This window comes from Bos indicus, chromosome 3 (genome assembly GCF_029378745.1).
Source record: "Bos indicus isolate NIAB-ARS_2022 breed Sahiwal x Tharparkar chromosome 3, NIAB-ARS_B.indTharparkar_mat_pri_1.0, whole genome shotgun sequence".
Lineage (NCBI taxonomy): Eukaryota > Metazoa > Chordata > Mammalia > Artiodactyla > Bovidae > Bos > Bos indicus.
This window is the reverse complement of record NC_091762.1, coordinates 102,899,790-102,925,406: the sequence shown is the minus strand read 5'-3', so window position 1 is coordinate 102,925,406 and position 25,617 is coordinate 102,899,790. Positions and strand designations below refer to the sequence as shown.

The following is a 25,617-nucleotide window of genomic DNA, read 5'->3' as shown; positions in this document are numbered from 1 at the left end:
GGTTCCAAGCTTACACACCCAGGTTGCCTATGGGGAGATGCAAACCTAGAAAGGGAAGATAGGAGGGAGGTAGGAATAGCTCTGTTTGGGACCCGGTGAGCTGGAAGCACCCATGGGACAACAACTCAAGATGTCTAGTAAGTAACTGAAAACTTGAAGTTCAAGAGTGTTAAGATTTGGAAAGTTACTGGTAGATTTTATAAATGGAACTGAAGCCATGAGGCTACTCAGAAACTAGTAACAAAAAGGGGGAAGCAAGGAGATCTTTAGAACAATAACATTTAAGAGAAGGAGCAAAGAAAGAAAGAAACTGGAAGGGAACATTACAGGAGTGGGAAGAAACCTGGTGAATGTGACATATTGCAGAACCCAAGGAAGGAAAGGAGTGCCAAGCATTGCAGAAAGGTTGAGCATGATGAGAATTCAAATGAGAGATACAATGAGGTTACTGTGACCAATACAGAGAGAAGGAGACAGTGGTAGGAGATAGGATCTAAGTAGGCTGAGGTCAGATCAGACAGGATCTTGTCTTTAGGAGGTATGCTAAGTGCAGTAGGAAGCAATAGGGGTTTTAAGCAAGGGAGTGAAGAAATGTGATATGCATTTGGAACATCTCACTTCATTCTATGGAAGATCTGCTGGAGGGATTAATAGTGGAGGCAGTCAGGAAACTTATCAGTGACTCAAACTGGGACTAAAATGGTAGGGGTACAGGTGGTAAAAAGCATTCAGGTTCAGGGTACATTTTGAAAGACTTTCTGGCAAGAGTTGCTAATGACTTGAATGTAGAGTAAAAGGAAGATAGGAATCGAGGAGTACTGAGATTTGGTGCTTAATCAACTGAGTAGATGGTGACACCACTTACAGAGTAGGTAAGACTAGAGGAAACAAAAAAGGTGTAGGGAGGAAGCCAGACTCAAGAGTTTTATTTTGGCCATCATAAGTATAAGATGTCCATTAGACGTGGAAGTAGAGATTCGAAGTAGGCAGTTGGTGATCCAAATCTGGAGCCCAGGAGGGGGAGTCACAGCTAGAGACATTAATTTTGAAATCATCAACACATCCGCAGCATCAAAGCCATGGGACTCCATGAACATTACAGTTATTTCCCCTCTCACTTGACCCGACAAATTTGGTGCCCCTTGCTTGGGGGCTGGGAGAGGCATCCAACGTCATCTCCATTGGGCAGAGGAAGCTGGTCCCATGGAACCTGAGAGACGGATGGGAATCAGGGCAAATCTGGCCTCAGGGACTTCTTCAGAGAAGTGATGCCAGAGAAGCTAAGACCTCACAGGTGAGGCTGAAGGTTTCACATCCTACAATCCTCCTACCCCTCCCTACAGCACTCTGTTAATAACATTAATTCAGGAGGAAGAAAGAAGGATACTCAGTCTGTAAAGCCAATGAGGGGAGCCCCAGGTGAGGTCGGCGGGGCTAAATGTGGGAAGTTACCATGGCCTGCACTGGCCCCACGCGCTGCCAGAGTCAAAGCTCCTGAGAGTCGGCGCAAAAGCCACCACAGTTACAATAGTCGCAGGAGGGGACTTGGGCTTCAGAGAAGGGATTCCACCAACTCTTCCACCACAAATGTGAAGATGAGCTAGAGTTGGAGAGCTGAGACCAACCATCCCTTGATTCTGAGCCAACCAGATAAACGCACTGAAGCCCAGAGCTTCTCAAACTTTAATATGTACTCACATCATCTGGGGATTTGGGGACAGTGCAGATTCTGCTTTAGAAGGTCTGGGGCGGGGCCCAAGAGTCTGCATTTTAATAAACTTCCAGGTAGTGCATTTGCTGATGGTCCATGGACCACACTCTGAGTAGCAACAGGATGAAAGGTAGCTGTGGAGGCTCCCCACGGTGGAGGGGGCTGTCCAGTTCCAAGGAGAACATGTTTATTTGTGCACAAAGTGACAGAACCTATTAAAGTGGAAACAGCCACCATCTTGTCACCACTGCAAGGCAGACAGTCATTTCTTGGTGGATTTCACCTTCCAGAGGCGCTGGCATGGTTGTTAAACACTTAGGTTCTAAGCTTGATGTCCTGAGTTTTGCCTCTTAGGAGGTGCGTCACCTTAGGCAAATGTGCAATTCATCTGCGTCTCCAGCTTCCCCATCACTGTAATGGAAATAATAAGACTATTATGAGGATAGGCTGAATCAGGGGATAAAAAGTGCCTAACACGTGTCAGCAGTGAACAACACTCAGTAAGTGTCGCTCTCCGTGCTCACAATACGCCTTCTCCAGCAGTGAACGCGGACCAACACAGAGGCTTACTCTGCTTCTGGTACGTGGTCAAAAAAAAACCAACGCAATCCCCCATCTCTCTCTTGATGAAAGGCCTGTATCCTCCCTTTCAAATTCCCCCTTCCCTCCTGCCCACTCCCACGCCCCCTCCCCTGGCCCCCAGCCCCAGTGTGGTCTGGATGGGCCCCACAAGGGCAGGGACAGGGACAGGACGTGGGGCTGTATCTGACAGGAACCTGAGGGGCTGGCCTGGGAGGGGACTGGGGCCCAGCTTCCTGAAGGGAGGATGGGCTGAGGCAGGCACACAGTGCCGGAGAAGATGCCCTCCTGGGCCCTCTTGGCGGTCATCTCCTACCTCCTCCCGGTCCCCCAATACCTGGCACAAGTCACCAGCCAAGGTGAGGTGTGTGGAGGGTAGCAAACACCCATACCCAGGAAGATGGAGCCCTGGGCGGGCGGAGTGGGGAGGGAAGTGCAAAGTGGGAGGCCCCCACTGGTCCCCTACTCTTGCCCACAAACATGCCGGGGAGGACCAGGAGCCCAACTCACCAGCTGTTCCTCAGATGTCTCCTCGCTGGCCTCGGACTCAGAGTCCCTGAACTGTTTCTCTCGAACCTTTGAGGACCTCACTTGCTTCTGGGATGAGGAAGAGGGAGCGCCCAGTGAAATGTATCAGCTGCTGTATGCCTATCCGGGGTATGTGTTGTATCATATGTATCACATATGTGTATCGTGTATATACCACTCCCCTGTATTTGTCCTGTGCATACTACAGCTGAGCCCTATTCCAGCAGCTTCCCTGCCTTTGGCCCTGTCAGAGGACTAGTCCAAGTACGAGACCGAAGTAGCCACTTAATGAACAGAGGTGCTTTGGATACAGCCAGCTCCAGCCCCTACATACCCCCTAATCCCACCCATCCCAGGCGCTGAGAAGAGAAATGGCGGTAATGGAAACAGCAGTCGGGCTTGGGCCCAGACCTGGGTCCTCAGGGCTGGACAGGTGAGCGTGTAGGTAGCCCAGACTTCTCCTGTGCCCACAGGGAGCAGCCCCGCACCTGCCCCCTGAGTTCCCAGCATGTGATGCCCTTTAGAACCCGCTACGTGTGCCAGTTTCCGGCCCAGGCTGAAGTTCGCCTCTTCTCTCAACTGCACCTCTGGGTGAAGAACGTGTTTCTGAACCAGAATCTGACCCAGCGGGTGCTCTCTGTGGATGCCGTGGGTAAGCAGCATCCTCCTGTCAACCTGGCCCCTCTGTTTGCCACCCTCGGGCCAGCTCTTGGAATCAGACCGAGCTGTGCTCTTTCAAGATGACACGGGTGCCCCCCAACTACCAGACTCCCAGAGGCACCTCGAGCCCCCCTTTCTCATTCCTCTTAGCCTCGGCGTCCAGAGCTAGACTTCGTTTCACACCAGAGACACCCTGACCTTCCCATCATTAACCTATTCATTGGCTTACTCATTCATCAGTTACAGAATTCCTGCCCTGTGCTAGGCACTGGAAATCAGGACAAGGACGCACAGATGAGGAGGGGTCCCTGCTCTTGAGGAGCACTGAGCCTACCCACTGGTGGTGCAGAACAGGATAAGGAGCCTCCCTGCCCCTGCCCCAGGGGCTGCCCTCACCCCAGCCTCCAGCACCCCTCTCCACAGTCCACGGGCTGAGCTGTAGACTGCAGCACCCAAAGAGTTCTGATGTGCTCTGTCTCTCCCTTAGGTCTGCCAACTCCCCCCAGTTTCATCAAGGCCATGGGTGGGAGCCAGCCAGGGGAACTTCAGATCAGCTGGGAGGCCCCAGCTCCCGAAATCAATGAATTTCTGAGGCATGAACTCCGCTATGGCCCCAAGGACCCCAGGAACTCCAGTGGCGCCACAGTCACACAGCTGCTGTCTGCAGAAACCTGCTGCCCAGCTCGGCGGAGGCCAAACCTAGCGGCAGCCCTGGACCCGTCTCCATGTTCACAGCCCATGATGCCTCAACAGACTGGACCGGAGCAGACCTCCCCAACTAGAGAGGTACCCTGGCCTTCTTCTGCTCCACCTCCTATCTCTTACCCTCAATTTTGCCCCAAGAAAGGACAGGCCATGCTTTGGGCATTCCAGACTGGGTTGGCCCTTGGAGAGCTAGCATAGGCTCCGATTAGTTCTCAGAAGCCATGTTTATTTAGGAATCTCCCACTTTAGGTCATTCAGACCAACACAACTGAGCGCTTCAGGTCCCCAAGTTAGTGGGGGTTTCCCTAAAAAGCCCTGAAAGTGAAAGTATCAGTCACTCAGTCGTATCTGACTCTTTGCAACCCTGTGGGCTATAGCCGACCAGGCTCCACTGTCTGTGGAATTCTCCAGGCAAGAATACTGGAATGGGCTGCCATTTCCTTCTCCAGCGGATCTTCCCTGACCCAGGGATCAAACTTGAGTCTCCCACCTTGCAGGCAGATTCTTTACTGTCTGAGCCACCAGGGAAACCTAAAAACCCCTGAACTCCACCTGAAACCCACAGACCTGGCCCCCAGTCTGTGCACGTATCATATCCAGTGAAGAACTGAGTGTCTCTCCACAGGCATGTTGTGGGGCTTCAAATATAAGAGATGGAGGCTATCTTGGCTGAGAGGCAGACCTAGATTGTGAGGCTGGGATTCTTCTCCCAAGGCTCCATCTCTGACAACGAAGGGTGGCAGCTGCCTCATCTCAGGACTCCAGCCTGGTAACTCCTACTGGCTCCAGCTACGCAGCCAACCTGATGGGGTCTCTCTCCGTGGTTCCTGGGGATCTTGGTCCCTCCCAGTGACTGTGGACCTGCCTGGTGATGCAGGTGAGTCAACAGAGGAGTAGAGGAGGAGATAGAAAAGATCTCTAGAGATGCCTGGGCTAGATATAGAAGCTCAGAGAACCATGGTCCTTCCTGATGATCTCAAACTTGCTACTGCGCAGGATGGACTATATTCAAGGAGAGAAGAAAGGATAGGAGCAAACATTCAAGTTATGTGTGTAAAGATGATCTGGATACCCTATGGAGTAGGAGCACGTGGGCTCTGATAGGGCTTCTTTCTCCACATCCATGCTCAGTCTTTGCGATCCTATGGACTGTAGCCCACCCGGCTCCTCTATTCTCCAGCAAGAATACTGGAGTGGGTTGCCACACCCTCCTCCAGGGGATCTCTCCTTCTCTGATCCCAGGGGAAATTGGACTACAATGCTTTACCTTGGACCTGACGAATGTTACCTGTCAGTGGCAACAACAGGACCATGCCAGCTCCCAAGGTTTCTTCTACCACAGCAGGGCACGGTGCTGCCCCAGAGACAGGTGAGAAGAGAACCGCTGATTGATGTCATGGGAGAGAGGCACAACTCTGCAGAAAGAAAGGAGAGATTGTTCTTGATCCTCTTCAGTCCCCTTCCTTATTCTCCAAACCAAAGGCCCTCCATGCTCTCATCCGCCAATGGGTATTGTATCCTTTCAACATCTCTTCACCCCCTGGGAATGCATTGGTTTGATTCGGTGTAATCATATCACCTGGACCATTACAACAGCCTACATTCTCTATTACTTCCAATTTACCCGCCCCTGCATGCTGTTGACAAACTGAGCTTTCTTAAATGTTGCATGGCTTTCTCCTACTCAAATATGTATTGCTATTTCTGCTGCTGCTACTAAGTCACTTCAGTTGTTTCCAACTCTGTGCAACCCCATAGACGGCAGCCCACCAGGCTCCCCTGTCCCTGGGATTCTCCAGGCAAAACACTGGAGTGGGTTGCCATTTCCTTCTCCAAATATGTACTGCAACTTTTCACTATCTGTTGGATCCAATCAAAACTTCACCTGGTCGTCAAGCATTCCCACCAAACACCTCACCGATCCGTCACCTCCTTCACATCTAATATATAACCAAGTCTTGTTGATTTTACCTATTAAACATCTCTAGGATCTGTCCATGTTTGTTCATCACAGCTATCACCCTAGTACAAGCTGTCTTCTTCTCTGAGTTTGGTTACTGAGAAGACTTACTAACTGATCACCTCTTGGATCCTCCAAAACATTCTCCACACAGGAGCTGAAGTGAGTTTTTAAAAGCAGAAAAATAAATGCAACATTCTCTGCTTAAAACTCATCCAAGATCCATAGCTTTCACTGATCTTAGGACAAAGAAAAGAATTCTATTGTGACTGTGTAAAGTTCTAAAAGACTCAGCCCGTATCTGTGCCTTCAACTTTATCTTATTCCATGCTGCCTTCTGTGCTCTTTGCTCCAATACTGGCCTACTTTCATTCCCTCTCACCTACCACAATCCCTCCTGCCTCTGAATCTTTGCACATGTTGTTTACCCAGCCTGTTTATCTTGACCTAAACTCTACTTATCCTTCAGATCGAAACTCACATGTCACCTCCCCTGACCTGCCTTCTTAGATCCAGTGGCACTATTATATATCCTTGTTGCACCGTGTACCTCTCCTTCTTAAATACTTAACATAGTTATAATTTTACATTTATACCTCACATGGTTATTTGATTGATAACAAAATTCTCTCTCAGAGCTCCGTTGAGAAAGGCTGATCTTAACTAAACATGATCCATCAGGGCAAAGTCAGTGTCTGCTTTTACTCACCAATGTATTCTCACTTACCATGGGGCCTAGAACAGAGTAAGTGCTCAGTTAAAAATAAAAAATGATTGAATGATGAAAAAAAACCATTAACAGTTTTAGTGTATTCTTCCAGTTTTCTATGCATTTACATCCCATGGACGGGGGAGCCTGGTGGGCTGCAGTCCATGGGGTCGCGAAGAGTCGGACATGACTGAGCGACTTCACTTTCACTTTTCACTTTCATGCACTGGAGAAGGAAATGGCGACCCACTCCAGTGTTCTTGCCTGGAGAATCCCAGGGACGGGGGAGCCTGATGGGCTGCCGTCTATGGGGTCGCACAGAGTCAGACACAACTGAAGCGACTTAGCAGCAGCAAACATAATATTTAATTTTCAATATAAATTGGATCACATTATATGTATGATTCATTTTAACTTACTTCTTTTTAACTTACTTTTTTACTTAAAAATATGTCTTGGACATCTGTAATGATGTAACTCATTCTTTCTAATAGCTGTATAGATTTCCATACTATGAAGAGGGCCATGAATGAAAGGGTGGCAAAACTGAATTCACATACTCTCTGTCAAAACCTGCTCCTCCTCTTCTTGTCCATCCTGCCATCAACTCACTTTTCCACCCTGAACTTCTGCCTTTTCTACACCCTCCACATCCAATCAGAAACTCTGGTCATTTCTACCTTTTCAGTACCCTCTTTGAATCCATCTGTTTCTCTCTACCCCCACTGCCACAATCCTGCTTTCAGATCCTCATCACTTTGCATGGAAAATTCCATGACATTGTCCTAATAAATTTCTCTGCTTCTAGTCCATCCTCACAGATCCTTTCTCACAAACTGCAGTTAGAGAGACTTTCCTAAAGTACAAAGCTAGTGATGACAGTTCTCTGCTTAAAATCCTTGAATGTCTCCATCATTGCTGCAAGATTCAGTTCAAGCTCCTTAGAAAGGCATGAAGGCCACCTGTGACCTTGATCTGCCCACACTTACCACTCCCCACCAAGCCCTCTGTGCTAAAAACTTTCTGCACCACTTAGAGTTTCCCCCAAAGTACCATATCTCTTATCTGTGCACAAGCATGTGCCTGGGATGCCTGTTTGTACCCTTTGCTTGTCCTATTTATAGTCCAAGACTCATTCTCAGCACTGCCTTGTACAAGAACTATTTTCTGACCCTCCGCGTTTGGGTTAGATGATCTTCCTTGCTACTCCTAAGCCAGCCTGTGCACATCACAGAAAAATATCATCTGTTTGTTTTTCTCCCTTTCCCAATGAAATGACAGCTCCTTGAAAATTCTTCCTCTGTGTATTCATAGGGTCTATCATAGTACCTAGCACATAGTATAAATTATTTGTTGAATAACCTAGTAAACATAAAAATACATAAAATGGTAAATGATTTTAGTAATAGCTAGCTATTTAGGGGTTATAACCAGGAAGGAGACAGGATTTATTTGTTCAACAAACAACTCTTGAAGGTGACTATGTACCAGGCCCCAGGGATAGAGTGAAAAAACAGAGAAGCTTCCAGCATTGTGGGGACTTACATTTTAGTTGGGGGAGGGGAATGGGGGGAGGCCAACAAGAAAGAAAGGAGCAAGGTTAAATGATAAAAACTAAGTGGAAGGGTGGGGGTGGGTGTTAATTTCATGAGTGGATGGAGAAAGCCTTGCCAAGGAGGTGACAGATGAGCTGAGACCCAAGTGGTGAGAAGAAACGAGTCACGTGAGATCTAGAGGCAGGGCAATCCAGGGCAAGGTGAACTGCACAGACAGTGGATCTGGTATGTTTGCAGCACAGAGAAAAGGCCCGTGTGGGTGAAGGGTCATCACCTTGTGTGAGACTTGTAGGAGATGAGAACGGCAAGGCAGGGAGGAACTCAACCATATGAAGTCCTATAGGCTCTGGGGTGGAGTTTGGGTTTTATTTGGGATGGGGAGCCATGGAAGGATTTAAGCAAGAGTGATATGATATGAGCTTCCCAGGTGGCTCAGTAGGTAAAGAATCCAGCTCCAATGCAGGAGATGCGGGTTTAATCCCTGGGTCAAGAAGATCCCCTGAAGAAGGAAATGGCAACCCACTCCAGTATTCTTGCCTGGGAAACCCTTTGGACAGAAGAGCCGGGTAGGCTGCAGTCCATGGGGCCAGCAAAGAGTCGGACACCACAGCGACTAAACAGCAATGTGACGCCGTACGGTTCACGTTTTTTTCACTTTAAACTTTTTCTTCTGTATTGAGGTACAGCCAATTACTAATGCTGTGATAGTTTCAGGTGAACAGCAAAGGGACTCAGCCGTACGTATATCCAAGTATCCATTCTCCCCCAAACCCTGCTCCCATCCAGGCTGCCCCGTAACACTGAGCAGAGTTCCATGCAGTATACTACAGTTCCTAGTTGGTTACCCATTTTAAACATAGCAGTGTACACATGACCATCCCGAACTCCCTAACAATCCCTTGCCCCTGGCAACCATAAGTTTGTTTTAAAAAATATGAAATGCTTCATGAATTTGCATGTCATCCTTGCCCAGAGACCATGCTAATCTCTGTATCATTCCCATTTTAGCATATGTGCTGCTGAAGTGTTTACATTTTTAAAAGATGTTTCTCTGTGCAGTTAAAAAGAAGTAAGAGTGGAAGCAGGATCACCATTTAGAAATATGCCTTAATCCAGGCAGCAGATAATGGTTTCATCTAATGTGGCAAGAATAAAAGTCAAAATAAAGGGATAGCTTTGACATATATTCTGGACATTATCAGATCAACATTTTGGGTCTAAATTCTGATTGCTGTGTGGAGAACAAATTGAAGGGAGTGACAGAAACAGAGGCAGAAAAGCTAGTTAGGAGACTGTCGCAATAATTTGTTAGTAAAATAGCATTTAGAGGTGACTAAGAAGGCTGCCTAATGAGAACAGATTCAGAACATAAATATGTTTTGCTTTACTCTTTGAAACAATCCCATTCAAAGTAGGCATTATTGACACATTTCACAAATGAGGAAACTGAGGAAAAGATGAAAATTAAGTAATTTGCCCAGAGTTTTACACCAATAAGCCAAGACCTGAACTCTGTAGCCCATGTAATTTCCCTATTTCATCTAGCTCTTGCTTTTTTTTTTTTTGGCTGCACTGGGTCTCTGTTGCAGCACTTGGGCTTTTTCTCTATTTGCTCTTCACAGGCTTAGTTGCCGGGTGGCATGTGGGATCTTAGTTCCCCAACCAGGGATCAACGCCCCCACCCCCGGAATTGGAAAGTAGATTCTTAGCCACTGTGCCACCAGGGAAGTCCCTACCTCTTTATTAAAAAGAAGAGGCTGAACTCCAAAGCAAACCTCAGAAAAAAATACATAGCATGAGAGAGAAAGCCCTGGAGGCCTGTCCAAGGAACAAGTTAGATTATAATCGAATTCCCTGTGAGACTGGATTAGTCTCTGAAGCAGGCATTGAATCAAATGACTCTATTTGCCTGATTTGTAGGGACCCCGTCTGGGAGAAGTGTGAAGAGGAGAAAAACTCAGGATCACAGTCCTCCCAGTTCTCCCGCTGCCACTTCAAGTCACAAAATAACAGTGCTATTCACATCCTTGTGGAGGTGACCACAGCCCAGGGTGCTGTTCACAGCTACCTGGGCTCCCCTTTCTGGATCCACCAGGCTGGTAAGGACTTTCTTCCCTTCTCCTCCCACACAGTTCCCACCCCTACCTTGTCTGACCCCATGCCCAGGATCACCAGCTCTGATACTTCTGACCCATGGCCCCGGTGACATGATGTCTCATGCACAGAAGGGCTTAGGCCAGTCCCTGGTGACATCCCTGTAGTGCTCATCCCTACTCCAAACTTGCACTGGAGGGAGGTCTCCAGCGGGCAGCTGGAACTGGAATGGCAGCATCCATCAGCCTGGGCAGCCCAAGAAACCTGCTATCAGCTCCGATACACAGCAGAAGGCCATCAGGACTGGAAGGTACAGTCAAGTTACAAATGACCCCAGACCTCATATTCGGGGTATTTCTGAGTTTCAGGATGTTTGTTATCAGGAGTGATAACCAAGATATCACTGTATACTCATGTGTATCTCTGTCTGGGCTGTTTATCTCTATCTGATTCAACTGGTATCTTAATCTCTCTTTGACATGTGACACTGCTGACTATGCCCATTTAAAATGTTCTCTTCCCTTTGCTTTTGGGACATCATTCTCTCCTGATTCTCCTACCACTTCTCTGACTGAACCTCCTCACTCTTTCCCGGGCTCTTCTTTTCCACACTTCCTTAATAGGTTGTGCTTCCTGCAGTCCCATCCTAGACTCTTTTCTTCTGTGAAAGAGTTAGTCGCTCAGTTGTATCCAACTCTTTGCAATCCCAAGAACGGTAGCCCGACAGGCTCCTCTGTCCATAGAATTCTCCAGGCAATAATACTGGAATGGGTAGCCATTCCCTTCTCCAGGGGATCTTCCTGACCCAGGAATAGAACCCAGGTCTCCTGCATTGAAGGAGATTCTTTACCGACATCTAGCTGTTCTCCCTAGGTGAGTGCTTCGATTCCATGTTTTCAATGACTATACATTAACCATCCCAAACTCATTCCAACACCTATGTGGAAAATAACTTCCATACCATAGGTGAATTACCTAAACTTCTGAAAAGTCTAAGTTTCCTCACTGGTGAAATGGGGATAAAGCTATGTACTTTCCAGAGTTATAGTAAAAATTAAATATATAGATACTTAGCATATTGCCTGGTAGATAGAAGGCACTCAATAGACATTAAATATTAGTTTCTTTCTCTACTTTTATTCTCATTGACCACAGGTATATATGACTTCTTACTCGACAGTTCTACCTAAAAGCCCCCTAGAACATTTCAGACTCAGTATATCCAAAACTGAACTCATTTTCTTCCCCAGACTTTTTTACTTTTTTATTGAGGTATACATTACATAAAGTAACACAAATCTTAAATATACAATTGGTTAATTTGTACATGTGTATACATCCATGTAACCATTACCCAGATGAAGAGAAAGGTTGTTTCTGGTACCCCAGAAGTATTTTATGCCCTCTGGTCACACATACACACCCTCCGGGGTAACTACAATTCTGACATTACCATTCATAAGTTCTGGCTATTGTTGAACTTAATAAAGTCGAAAAATACAGCATTTTTTCCTCAAACTTACTTCTCCTGTTCCTTGTCCGTGACAATGGCACCAACACTTAACCCAGTTACTTCAGCCTGGAATTATTCTTGACTCTTCTCTCCTTCTCCCTTGCCCCTTCCCTCTATCAACAATTTAGTTGAGTTTATTGTACTAATAGGCCTCACGTCTCTACTACCACTGTTTTATCTTTGACCCTCTAGCCCACCTATGCATGCCCTTGGTACACAGAACACTCTGTAACCCACAATCAAGCAACTCAGTCAGCTTAACACTCTTTTGAGGGCTCTGTGGTACCTTACTTATATTGTTATTACTGCACTCATTACTTCTTGTAACTATTTACTTGTTTGGATGTCTTCTTCATAAGACATGTGAGACCTTGTTTTTCTTTTTCCCCAATGCCTACCCCAAGGCTTGGCTTGTCACAAGCAATTCATAAATGTTTACTACTGATCAAGTTAATAATGTCTTCCTGCTGGTATACGCGATGTTTGTTCCCTCTTCTTGGACTCTCCTCGTACCCCCAGCACCTAGCACAGTGCTGGCATCCTCTACTGAAAGGATGTTATTTGTGGCCTGATTTACATGGCTATGGGCTTCCCTGGTAGCTCGGGCGTGGGAGACCCGGGTTCGATCTCTAGGTCGGGAAGATCCGCTGAAGGAAATGGCAACCCACCCCAGTACTCTTGCCTGGAAAATCCCATGGACCGAAGAGCCCGGTCGGCTACAGTCCATGGGGTAGCAAAGACTCGGACACGACTGAGCAACTTCACTTACACGGCTATGAGTATCTGAGTGTGTCCGGGGTTTCCCTCACCCCCTGGTCAGTGTGTGTGTACCGGATGTCTGCCGATGGATCGTATGTATGTGTCAGGATGAGTAGTTCTGTGTGTAGATGAGTCAGTGTGTCAGGGGTGTACCACGCCAGGCAGGGCGAGGCTCTCCGTCCGAGTGTTCTCTCCAGCCAGTTTCCGCCGGGGATGCGTGTTTTCTGCCAGTGAGGCGCTTTGGAGGAATCCCCGGGGATTCAAGGCGGTAGGATTGGGGTCAAACAGAGGCCGAGTTCTCCCCAACGCCGTCCCACGGGGACCTGACCACCCGCTTGCACCTTTGCGTAGGTGCTGGAGCCACCTCTTGGGGCTCAGGGAGAGACCTTGGAGTTGCGCCCGCGCTCCCGCTACCGCGTACAGCTGCGCGCCAGGCTCCACGGCCCCACCTTCCAAGGTCCCTGGAGCTCTTGGTCCGACCCAGTGAGGGTGGAGACGGCCTCGGAGACGGGTGAGGGCCGGGCAGGGGCAAAGGCTCTCTGCGGCTGCGCGAGTGGAGGGGCGGGGCTCCGACCTCACCAGGCTGAGGTTGTGCAGACCTACCCGGCGCCCCGGGACAGCAAGTGGGTGGGGCTGGTGGACCTGCGGGCAGGGCTCTGGCCAGGCGCCTCCCCCTGAGGGCTGACTGCTTTTTGTCCCTTAGTCTGGATCTTCCTGGTGACTGCTCTGCTCCTGGTCCTGAGCGTCAGCGCCCTCCTGGGCCTGCTGCTGCTGAGGTGGCAATTTCCTGAGCACTACAGGTACCGCTCCGGCCAGGTGGGAGACGGGGGTGTGATCCGGGCAAGGCCGGCGGCCCCTAAAGAAGCATCCTCTGGTCACTCTATGACGCCCGCTCTCCAGACAATCTCACATCCAGACCTGTGGTATCTGCCGCTCCCCGCACGTCTTCCCTGGGAGTCCCACCGCCTCCTTACACTCGAACGTGTCCACTCTGCGGGACACCTCAAACAGCCCTGCCTTCTGGCTCCTCATCTCAGTAACAAGTCCACCTGTCACCCAAGCCAGACCACTTGGGCGCCTCCCTCCCCATTATCCAGTCTGGTCCTGTCATTCCACCTCCTAAACCTCACTCAAAAACAGCACCCTTTCTCTAGCCCTGCAGGAACTACCGGACTCACCAAAAGGGAGCCCCTTCTGCCTCCAATCTAGCCGCACACAGCCACCAGAATAATCTTTCTAAAACGGCGCACATGAACTTGTCACTCCACTTCCTTAAGTTTCACTGTTAGCTCCCCAGGATAAAGTCCAGGCTCTAGGAAAACAAGCAAGGCTGTGCCCCTGCCAGTGTTTCCAGCTCCCACCCTGCGCATCAGCCTTGCCACACTGCCAGTGATTTCCTCCACAAGTCCAGTGGTTTTACTTCTCAGTGCCTTTGAACATAATGTCCCCACTGCCAGGAATATCCTCCCTGGATGACTAACACCCATTTATCTTTAAATAACTTTCTTCACCAACTCCTAGGAAACCTTTCCTGACCCTCCCCTATTGGCTACTCTCTTCGTGCCCCAATACAGACTTCTTTCATAGTGCAGGAAGCATTTTACTGCATTCATTTCTTTATATGTCTTCCCTGTGCCTTACGTGGTCATCCTTAAATCTTCAGCACAGTGCCTGCCAGATAGCACACCCTTAAATAAATGCTGTTAATAAATGAGTTGTTTATGTGGAGAGACTAAGGCTGAGGATAAATGTCACTGGAAGTTATAAACATAAAGGATAGATTCCATACCACCTCAGTCCTCTGGTAACATCTCTTTATTCTTGAGGACTCAGCTCAGAAGGTGACTCCTCCAGGTGGCCTCTTCTGATGGCCCTAGGCTGGATTAGATGCCCCTCTTTGGGGCTCACATCTCTCCTTGAACTCGTCTTTGAGCTTTTAATCCTCTCTAATGTAGGAGCAGACTGGGATGTAGCCTGTATCCGGATCCAGCTAAAAGGTTGAGGGAGAAGAGGGAGGCTGCACTGCTGGCCCGGGTGTACCCAGTTCCTTTCCCCCAGTTTACCAGATACATCACTCCTCCTCCCCTGGAGAGATAAAAATGTGGTCACAGAAGAGGCTCAATTAAAAAAAAAACAAAGAAGAGGCCCGAAGGTCATTCAGCTAAAATCCTTCCTTGTGGAAATATGAGCCTAAGGAACTGGAGATTCCCCTGGCATACCTTAACCCACATTCTTCTAGGGAGAGCATCTTCCCCAGTAACTTAATAAAAGCCCCCACGAGTTCTCTTCATTCAACTAATTTCTTGAGAATCTATTATGGGTCAGATACTGTTCTATACCCTTTAGATCCAAGAGTTAGCAAATAGACAAACTCTTTGCTCTCATGGATTTACATTATATATATATATATATATATATATATATATATATATAATAAGATTCTAATAAATATACAATAAGTCAAGTACTATAAAGAATAATAAACAGAGCAGGAGACAAAGAGTGATGGGGAAGGGAGGTGGTTCTATTTTAGACAGGGTAGTCAGAGAAGGCCTCTCTGTCGGGATGACATCTGAGCAGAAACCTAAGTAAAATGAGGAAATGAGTCGATGTTCCAGGCAGAGAGAATACAAAGTGCAAAGACCCTGAGGCAAGAATGTTTGAGGACACTCAAACTGCTTTTTTGAGCCTCCACACCACTGACTTCACCCCACCACCTGAGGGCTCCTCTACCTTCCTCTTACCTCTTCAAGCTTACTCCCGCACCTCACTGCCTCTCCCCACACACCTCAGTGGTCTCTCCCCCCTCCTAATTCACTCCCACAGCCCAGTGTCCTTCTCTTCCTTCTCCTCAAGGAGCCTGAGGCATGCCCTGTGGCCCTCACTTCCAGACCTACACCGGGTCCTTGGCCAGTACCTTAGGGATACTGCAGCCCTGAGTCCGGTGAGTGCACCTCCCCATACCACTGCCCACCACCAGCCCTGCTTAGAGCTCCTTGTCCCATCACACAACTTCTCCAAGGCCCTTGGCCCACAAATATACCATCCCTGGGCCCTACCTCCAGCCCAACCCTCCTTTCTGCACAGTCCAGGTCCTGCTCCCACAGGACCTGCTCTAATCCAGACCCCTTTCCCCCCATCTCTCCCAGCCCAAGGCTGCAGTCTCAGATGTCTATGAGGAAGTGGAACCCAGCCTCCTTGAAATTCTACCTAGATCCTCAGAGAAGGCTCCCTTGCCCCTGTGTTCCTCCCAGGCCCAATTGGACTACCGAGGATTGCAGCCTTCTTGCCTGGGGACCATGCCCCTGTCTGTGTGCCCACCAATGGCTGAGCCAGGGTCCTACTGTGCCACTCACATCGCCAACCATTCCTACTTACCACTCAGCTGCTGGCAGGTCCCTCGCTCCCAGTACCCTGGACAGATCCAAACTCTCTAGCTCTCCCTCCTGAACTCCCTAACCCATCCCATCCCAACAACCATCTCAGATCTCACGTCCTTCCTGTTGTCTGCCCTTCTGGCTGCACTTCATAACACTGATCTTTCACCACTGCTGCTGGCATCCATCTGGGACTCTTTCTCCTCAGGCAAGGCTTACTTGACTAAGCCCCTCTAAATTTCACCTCCTTTCTCTCTGCTCTTTAATGCCAAAGTCCTTGAAAAGGAGTCTCCACTTCCCAACTCCCATTTGCTCTTCAGACTGCTTCAATTTATTCCCCTGCTACCACTCTGCTAATGAAACTACTCAGGCAAAGCTCACCTCAAGCTTTCTCATCACAAGATCCAATCAGATATTGTTAATCCTCAACGTGTTTAATCTCTCTGTTGGCATTTGTCATGGTGACTACTTATTTCGCCTTTAAGTTCTCTCCTCCATGGCTTGCATGCATCACCATCTCTCCTGGCTCTGCTTGGGCTTCTCTGAGTATACTGATAGTTGACAGCATAAACTTTGTGGAGTCAGAGCTAGGTTCAATTCCTATCTTTCCCACTTGCTAGCTGTGTGACCTTGAATAAATAACTCAAAGTCTTTGAGCCTTAATTTTCTCATCTATAAAATAGGGATAATACAGAATGCTATAGAGTTGTAAAGAGTATTTAGTGAGATAGTCTAAGTAAAGCATACTGAAAGAGGGTCCCGGATTGATGTCAGCAGCACTGCCAACATAGTGCCGACTAAGACATAGTGTTTGAGATATCTAGACTAGACTATAGTAATTATTCCTTCCTAATCTCTTATCTTGGCATGTCGTCCACTCCTTAATTATTGCAGTCACTTAAGAGGCAGTTCTTAAGTCTCCAACCCATCTGCTCTCATAGTCTTTCTTACATGCTGACCGTTCTAAAGCTCTTATCTTCAGCCCAGACTTATACTATAGCACCTGTAATGCTTTATGCAAATAACTGTTTACATGTCTGTCTCCTGTTACTAGATTGTGAGCTCCTTCAGGGCAAGGGCTGTGATTCATTTGCCTTCCACCTCCCCTACCCCCTAGCACCTAGAGTAGTGCTTGATTCACGATAGAAGGCCTCCAATAAATGTTTTCTAAATGAAGGAAATCTTTCTGGACAATGCCACCTCATCCCATGCCAACCTCTCTCATCCTCTATGCCATTCATATATGCAGTGGTAAATATGCTTAGGCCATTCTGATTATAGATTCCCTGACCCATTCAAATTCTCAAACAAATGGTATTTTTTTGCTGACTCCAAACATACCCACTGTATCAGTCAGAGTCTTGGCAGAAATAGATGACACACACACACTCAACCTGGGTATCTGGATGAGAGTTTAATATAGGGCATATTTACAAAGATGGGGCAGGATTCAGTAAAAACATCAAGGAATAGTGCAGTGTCCTGGGGCTAACAACAACTGGGAGGTGGGGCCCACCCCTCCCCACCCTGGGTATCAAGGGGTCCCGGGAGAGAGTGGTTACAGAGAAGGCTGCCTGGCAGGAGCTGTGGCAGAGAGCTGCAGCCAGCTTGTGGGGATGCAACAGTAATGGAGCCCGGGGAACAAACAGCTCCTGCCTGTTCTCCCCCTCCCTCCAACACCACCCCTTGACCCCCTCTGTATTAGTTTGCAAGCACCCCCCTAACAAAATACCACAAACAACAGACATTTATTGTCTTATAGTTTTGCAGGCTAGAAATTCAAGGTTTTAGCAGGGTTGGTTGCCTCTGAAAGCTGTAAGGAAGAATCTGTTCCATTCCTCTCCCCTAGCTTCTGGGGCTTTCCTGGTGTTCCTAGACTTGTTCCTAGGCCTCTCCTCCATCTCTGCCTTCATCTTCATATGGCGTTCTCCCTTTACCTGTGTGTATGTCCAAACTTCTCCATTTTATAAGGATGAAAGTCATATTGGATTAGGACCCACCCAAATGACCTCATCTTAACTAATTATATTTTGGAGTGACTCTATTTCTAAATAAGGTCACACTCTGAAGTACTGGGACTTAAGTATCCAACATATAAATTTGGGGGTGAGGGACACAATTTAACCCATAACATCCTCCTATTGGTGAAATACAAACAGAAACCAGAGCCCAGGGGAGTCCACTGACGCAGGCCATATAAGTCAGCCTCACAGGGCACAGAGCAGAGCAGGATGAATGTGGCCCTGGACGGGACAAATGATGACACCTAGTATACTCACTTTCCATATTTCCTTCCCCAAGCCACATTCAAGGCTCCAACTCGACTCCTAGGGACTCAAAACTAGGACTAAGAACCAAACCACTGAAACTCTCGCCTCTACACCAATTCAGCCATCATGTCCTTAACCCCTTTTACTTACCAAATTCTGTATCCTCTTCTCCATCTTCACTGAGCTATTATTACAGCCTCTACCAACGGCCTCTGCCTCCAGTCTCTCTCCCTCAATCCAGCCTGTATGTTGCCTCCAAATTGATCTTCCTGTTCATCTCACTCTTTACCTCTAAATCTTTAGTTTGGCTCTTTAGAACCGATCTTATTCTCTTCTACTATTTTGCTATGTGAGAATTAAAAGTGTTAATACAATGCCAAGCACACAGTAAATACTCAGCATTTACAGAGTTATCTTTATTATTATCCCAACTGGACTGTTCCACCCCGTGAATATTACCTATATTTTATTCCCTCCATACCCTCTCCCTCAGGTCCTTTAGGTAAGAGTTCCCTTATCTAAGCAGCTCATCAGGTATCCAGATACTTTGCTCTACCAACAGGCCATTGCCTGTCCTCTTCTATCTCCTCTGGCTCTTTTGCCTTCACCTTCAAAGATTCATAGGCAGGACTTCCCTGTAAGTCCAGTGGATAAGAACCCACCTGCCAATGCAGTTGACACTGATTCGATTCCTGGTCCAGGAAGATCCCTCATGCCTCGAGGCAACTAAGCCTGTGCACCACAACTGCTGAGTCCAAGCACCCTAGAGCCCCTGCTCTTTAGCAAGACTGCTCTTCAGCAAGAGAAGCCACTGCAATGAGAAGCTCAGGTGACCCAACGACGTGTAGCCTCCTCTACAACTAGAGAAAGCCCTTGGGCAACAACAAAGACCCAGCATAGCCAAAAATAAAAATTTTAAATAAAAGATGCATAGGATCTTAGTGCTGGCATTCCCTCCAGCTCCCATGAACTGCCCTCTTTCCCACTCTCAAATTTCTTATACAAGTAGCCCATGCTTGCTGCCTCCATATTCTCCCCACCCTCCTTTCTGCAACCCCTTCCAAAGGAAACCCGAGCACCCCCTCCCCTGATCCCTTTCTCTCCAAGGTCACCCATGATTTATTTCTCAATAGCCAACTCTGACCTTTTCTGTCACCACTCGACTATTTTGCATATTAGAATTCCTCCTACTTCAAGGTCCATGTCAGTACAGTTTCCACTGGCTTCTGCCATTCCTTTGTTTTTATTTTTTAAATTAAAGTCCTTTTTTTAATTGTCTTTTAAAAAAATAATTTTACTTAATTTTTGGGCTGTGGTGGGTCTTTGTTGCTGTGGGGGCTTTTGTGTAGTTGCACAGAGAGGCTACTCTCTAGCTGCAGTGCACGGGCTGCTCATTGTGGCACAGGCTCTAGGACACTCAAGCTTCAGTAATGTGGCGTGTGGGCTCAGTAGCTGCAGCTCCTGGGTTCTGGAGCACAGGCTCAGTAGTTGTGGTGCACAGGCTTAGTTGTTCCATGGCATGTGAGATCTTCCTGCATCAGGGATCAAACCAGTGTCTCCTGCACCAGCAGGCTGATTCTTTACCACTGAGCCACCAAAGAAGCCCTGTCATTCCTTTACTTTTCAAGGTTCAAATTCCCTGAAGTTGTACCCTTATTTACCCTGTTGTTCTTTTCCTCTACGGTGACCCTCCAGAAACTGCAAATTGCTGGCCATGCCTTTAGAGACTCTCATTGACTCCACAATGCCTAGCAGATAAAAGTCCAAACTCCTTAGCTTAACATTTATGGCCCTGACCAGCTTGACTCCTTTTATGTCCTCTAGGGCTCAGGGACGCCCCATTTCCAACCCTAGGACACATAAATCCTTGTTTTCCAAGGTAACTGGAAAGAGATAACATGAATGCTTCAAAATTAAAGATAATAACAATATCATTTGGGTGAAAACTCCAAAATTTTTTCTGTCATCATCAGAACTGATTTTAGGCTAACAATTGATTTTTGTTTTTCCCTAGCCTTTTTCTAGGACAGTGTAGAATATGGTTAGATTCTGAGGTTAGTTAGTTTGGCTCCACTAATTATTATTGGCTGTGTGTCTTTGGGCAAGTTTCGAACATTTCCCTGATCTGGTTTTTTTTTTTTTTTTGTAAAAAGGGAATAAAGTTTCTGCCTTATGGGATTAAGGATTACCTGCAGTAATGTACGTAAACTCTTTAAACATCATAGTTAGCAGATGGTCAGTAAATGGTGCCCATTATCATTTTTATGATTGCTGCTTCAGCTCTAAGTATGTCATACAATTCACTGAAGTCACTGTTAGAGCACTCTATTGAACAGGAGTCAGATCTGGACTCCCACCAGCATGTGACCTTGCACAAATCCTTCGGGGCTGCGGTTTCTTCATCTGTAAAATACAGGTGCGTTGCTGGGATGGGGAGATGCACCATGCGCAGATTAGACTCGTGGATCTCTAAAAATCCTGACATCTCTTGAGCTCCATAGGGGTCAGCCCCAGTTTCCCTCACAGGGCTATCCAATCTTATCTCCCAGATGGGCAGGTCTGAATCCTGATCTTTTTTCTTGATAAGAAAAAAGGAATTCACCCCTCTTTCAGCCTCATTTTCCTTGTTTCTAAACAACAGCAAACAAAACAGTTTTTGAAAACAAACACAGGCACTTCTTCCTTCTAGTAGTGTTCCCTCAAGCACTAAGCTAACAATGGACGCTCCGGCCTTCTCTCGTCTAAGTTTCTCAATCAACGCCTGCAGCACCCCACTCCCAACCCGCCTGCCTGCCTTCGGTCCGGCTGGTCGGCCACTGCCTTACACTGCCTTCTCTAAACAGGCTAAGTGCTTTAGGGCATTCCACCAAGTTCCGCACTTCGTATCATAAAAACTATCCTCAAGCATGAAGCGTGAAGGACGGGTGCGGGGGAGACTGAGGAATGAATGAAACCAATAGGGGAAGGCAGCCAGCGCAGGCCCCGCCCCCAGGCGCGCCCCATCCCGCCGCGTCTCCCGACACCTGGTGGCGTAGAAGCTGCCTTCAAATCCCGCTCGCCTGCTGGACTCTCGTGAGATCTGGAGCTTCCGCCGGAAGACCCGCCCCCTGTGCCGTGGAGGCCAATGGGCTAGGGCGACTGTTGCGACGGTTGGATTTTGAAGGAGCCAATGAGTGCTTGGAGCGGCGAGTTTAAGTTGTCCAAGTCCTCACTGCTAAAGCCGGTCTGGGATCGGAACCTGCTCTAAACTGACGGTGAGAGACGGCTGGACTAAGGGAACCGGTCTGGGACCGCGGCCGAGGGTGCTGCGCCGGGAAGGGCTGCGGCCAGGGTGGTCCTGACTGTGGTCGGCCGCCCCAGAGCACGGTCGCCTATCTTACTCTGGGGCTCAGCAGGCAGCCCCTGCAAGGAACCCTCTCGCTCCAGACGTTCCCATGGCCCAGTTCGTGTTCGAGAGTGACTTGCACTCGCTGCTGCAGCTGGATACACCCATCCCCAATGCACCCCCTGCGCGCTGGCAGCGCAAAGCGAAGGAAGCCGCGGGGCCGGCCCCCTCGCCTATGCGGGCAGCCAACCGATCCCACAGCGCCGGCAGGACCCCAGGCCGAACTCCCGGTCAGTAGGGTGCGGCGGTTCGCGGGGGAGGGGAGGGCAAGGGCTTGAAGCAGCCTTCACGCCTCCTCCCCCTGAGTCGGGTCTGACAGTCTGGCTTCCCTCCCCCTGTCCCAGGCAAATCCAGCTCCAAGCTTCAGACCACTCCCAGCAAACCTGGCGGTGACCGCTATATCCCCCATCGCAATGCTTCCCAGATGGAGGTGGCTAGCTTCCTCCTGAGCAAGGAGAACCAGCCTGACAACAGTGAGACGCCCACCAAGAAGGTATGTGTCCCAGGGGACTTCTGGCAGGAAACTGGTCTGTGAAATCTAGATAATACCGCCACCTCATCCCCACCCTTATGTGCCAGGAACATCAGAAAGCATGGGCTTTGAATCTGAACGGTTTTGACATGGAGGAAGCCAAGATCCTTCGGCTCAGTGGAAAACCACAAAATGCCCCAGAGGGTAAGACGTCATTCTATCCCCAGGGCTCAGGGTGGGTGAGATGGCTGTCTGCCTTTTCCACCTAAGATTGAGGGGAAGGAAGTGCTTATCTGGCCTTCCTGGCTAAAGGCATGCGCAAGTGTCAATCCTCCCGGTGTCTAGACCCACTCTGTTGCCACAGGTTACCAGAACAGACTAAAAGTACTCTATAGCCAGAAGGCCACGCCGGGCTCCAGCAGGAAGACCTGTCGTTACATTCCTTCCCTGCCAGACCGCATCCTGGATGCCCCTGAAATCCGGAATGACTACTGTAAGTGCAGTCTTCTCCTTGTCCGGCGGATGGAGAAAGAGGGAGAGAGAGGGACAAGGCAAACAAGACAGCTCATGCTCTTCCCTTCCCCCTCTGGCAGACCTGAACCTTGTGGATTGGAGCTCTGGGAATGTGCTGGCTGTGGCTTTGGACAACAGTGTATACTTGTGGAGTGCTAGCACTGGTGACATTTTGCAGCTGCTGCAAATGGAGCAGCCTGGGGACTATATATCTTCTGTGGCCTGGATCAAAGAGGGCAACTACCTGGCTGTGGGCACCAGCAGTGCCGAGGTGCAGGTGAGACTTGTCCTGGTGCTGCAGCTCTGTTGTCCCCAGACCCAGGGGGCTTGCCCAGCAGGACGATGTTAATGCCAAGTCCTGATCCTCATGGTCTTCTCTCTCTGTAGCTATGGGATGTGCAACAGCAGAAACGGCTTCGAAACATGACCAGTCATTCTGCCCGAGTGGGCTCCCTCTGTTGGAATAGCTATATCCTGTCCAGGTCAGTGGCTTTGCTAATCTGTTAAAAAATCAGATTTTGGCCCCCTCTCCCTGGACTGTACACTGTGCAGAAGCAGCTCTGGCCTGCCACCTGTTTGGCACTGCTGCAGGACCTGGTTCCCTTCTCTCCTCCGGCAGTGGCTCACGCTCCGGCCACATCCACCACCATGACGTTCGGGTAGCGGAACACCATGTGGCCACGCTGAGTGGCCACAGCCAGGAAGTGTGTGGGTTGCGCTGGGCCCCGGATGGAAGGCATCTAGCCAGTGGCGGCAACGACAATCTGGTCAACGTGTGGCCTAGTGCTCCTGGAGAGGGCGGCTGGGTTCCTCTGCAGACCTTCACCCAGCATCAAGGGGCTGTCAAGGTGAGAGTGGGGCTGGGCCGGGCCTCTGCACTCTCACCTAGAACCTGGGGACTGTTAAGAGGACATGGGATGGTGAAAGTGGACTGAGTTAATCTGTGTGCCCGATAACTCCTTGTCTTGCTCTAGTACCTGCTGACTTCACCTTTATCCCACCTAGGCTGTAGCTTGGTGTCCCTGGCAGTCCAACGTCCTGGCAACTGGCGGGGGCACAAGTGACCGACACATTCGTATCTGGAACGTCTGCTCTGGGGCCTGTCTGAGTGCCGTGGATGCCCATTCCCAGGTAGTTTTCATTATTCCAGCCTCACTCCCAGATGTGTTATTCTGTATAGCTTTCCTGGGCAACCTCCTCCCCTCCAATGGCTTCACCGACGCAATACTGGCATGATCTCCAAGCTCAGATGTCACCCTTGAACTCCAGACACACATTTTCAACAGTCCACAGCCAGTCTGTCTCTAACCCCATGTTCTATAACGTGGCACCACACTAGTATGTCCCAAATTAAACTCGTCGCTTCCCCTTGCCTCCCTGAAATGTGTGTTCCTCCTCTGCCATTTGAAAAGGATACTAAGAAATCAGAACAAGTAAGACTCTTTCATCTTCCTCACCTAGTCACCAAGATAAGTCAGTTTTCCCTCAGAGTATCATTCACATGTGTCCCCTCCCCTCGGCCTCATCCTTCTTCCTGTGGAGACTCACAGCACTGGTCTTTTATCGCTTCCAGTCTGTCCTCTATATTGGTCTGGGTAGTCTATTTTTGTCCTCCGCAAGCCCTGCAAGGGCTCCCAATTACCTACAGTGTATAATCCAAATGTTTTAGAATGATATTTGAGGCCCTAGCTCAAAGGTGGGTCTCCCTACAAGTGCTGCAGCTTCCTCTCCTGACACCCCCCTGCCCAGTACATGCAGACTTTGCTTTATTCGAGCCTCAGGCTCTGGAGCCAGAGTTCAACTTAATTTGTGTGTGAGCTTAGACAACGTACTGAACGTCCTTCCAACTGATTCCTCATCTGTAAAATGGTTAACAATTCTAACTCTCAAAAGGGTTTTGTAAGGACTACAGTCATTCAAGTCTGAGTCTGTAGCCTCTGGGAGTGCCTAACACCGCGGTGGATGCGGTTGTGATTTGAGTAGTCCTGGCTCTGTGTGTGTCATGCCCGTGCCATTTCCTGTCCGCAGGTGTGCTCCATCCTCTGGTCTCCCCACTACAAGGAGCTTATCTCAGGCCACGGCTTTGCCCAGAACCAGCTGGTTATTTGGAAGTACCCAACCATGGCCAAGGTGGCTGAGCTGAAAGGTAGGTGCTAAGTGACAGACTCAAAAGGGCACACACTGTATGACTATTTGTATGAAATGTCCAGTAGAAGCAATGCAGAGACAGAAAACGGATTAATGGTTGCCAGAGGCTGGGAGGAGAGAGTACTGAGGAGTGACTGTCTTTATGGAGTGAATTATCATTGTGATGGTTGCACAACTTTGTGAATATACTATAAACCAATAAATTATATGCTTTAAAAGGATGCATTTTATAGTATGTGAATTATTAATTATCTCAATTAACGTTACAAAAACTCTCAAAATTGGAGGGCTTGTAGGTACCTACCATCCTATGTATTGCTCTCACTTTTTTCCTCCTCACATCCCAGGTCACACAGCCCGGGTGCTCAGTCTGACCATGAGCCCAGATGGGGCTACAGTGGCATCCGCAGCAGCAGATGAGACCCTGCGACTGTGGCGCTGCTTTGAGCTGGACCCTGCCCGGCGGCGGGAGCGGGAGAAGGCCAGCGCGGCCAAAAGCAGCCTCATCCACCAAGGCATCCGCTGAGGACCAACTCCTCACAGTGTTTTGTGGGGTTTGTTTTTTGTTGTTTTTTACTTTTCTAATAAAGTCACATCTCCCTCTCTTCTGGCACGACCTCTGTCCCAGCCAGCAGCCTTCCCAGAGGCTCCTCCCTACTATGATCAGAGAGCTAGAAA

The 25,617-nt window shown here is 48.7% G+C and overlaps 2 protein-coding genes and 1 non-coding gene across 4 annotated transcripts; 2 read left to right on the top strand and 1 right to left on the bottom strand.

The window, feature by feature from the left end:
- Window positions 1–2,570: 2,570 nt before the first annotated feature.
- On the top strand, window positions 2,571–17,482 carry MPL (MPL proto-oncogene, thrombopoietin receptor). The gene is made up of 12 exons (XM_019958428.2): window positions 2,571–2,649; window positions 2,815–2,947; window positions 3,292–3,470; window positions 3,966–4,264; window positions 4,898–5,060; window positions 5,426–5,552; window positions 10,329–10,507; window positions 10,670–10,812; window positions 13,126–13,285; window positions 13,478–13,574; window positions 15,631–15,718; window positions 15,924–17,482. Exons 1-12 carry the CDS (start codon window positions 2,571–2,573, stop codon window positions 16,209–16,211), a joined length of 1,935 nt encoding a protein of 644 aa, XP_019813987.2. The 3' UTR covers window positions 16,212–17,482.
- Window positions 9,337–9,440, bottom strand: LOC139182353 (U6 spliceosomal RNA). The gene has a single exon (XR_011566024.1). It is a non-coding gene; the product is annotated as a U6 spliceosomal RNA (small nuclear RNA).
- Window positions 17,483–21,522: 4,040 nt separating the features above from the next.
- CDC20 (cell division cycle 20) lies at window positions 21,523–25,542 on the top strand. 2 transcript variants are annotated; one of them, XM_019957664.2, is made up of 11 exons: window positions 21,523–21,675; window positions 21,848–22,036; window positions 22,151–22,299; window positions 22,386–22,482; window positions 22,643–22,771; window positions 22,872–23,068; window positions 23,179–23,273; window positions 23,411–23,639; window positions 23,797–23,922; window positions 24,820–24,937; window positions 25,287–25,542. In XM_019957664.2, the coding sequence occupies exons 2-11, from the start codon at window positions 21,856–21,858 to the stop codon at window positions 25,463–25,465; spliced, it is 1,500 nt and encodes a 499-aa protein (XP_019813223.1). In that variant the 5' UTR covers window positions 21,523–21,675; window positions 21,848–21,855; the 3' UTR covers window positions 25,466–25,542. The 2 variants fall into 2 exon arrangements, with proteins under 2 accessions (XP_019813223.1, XP_070642807.1); XM_070786706.1 differs by having other exon boundaries at window positions 21,534–21,675; window positions 21,817–22,036.
- The last annotated feature ends 75 nt before the right edge of the window (window positions 25,543–25,617 follow it).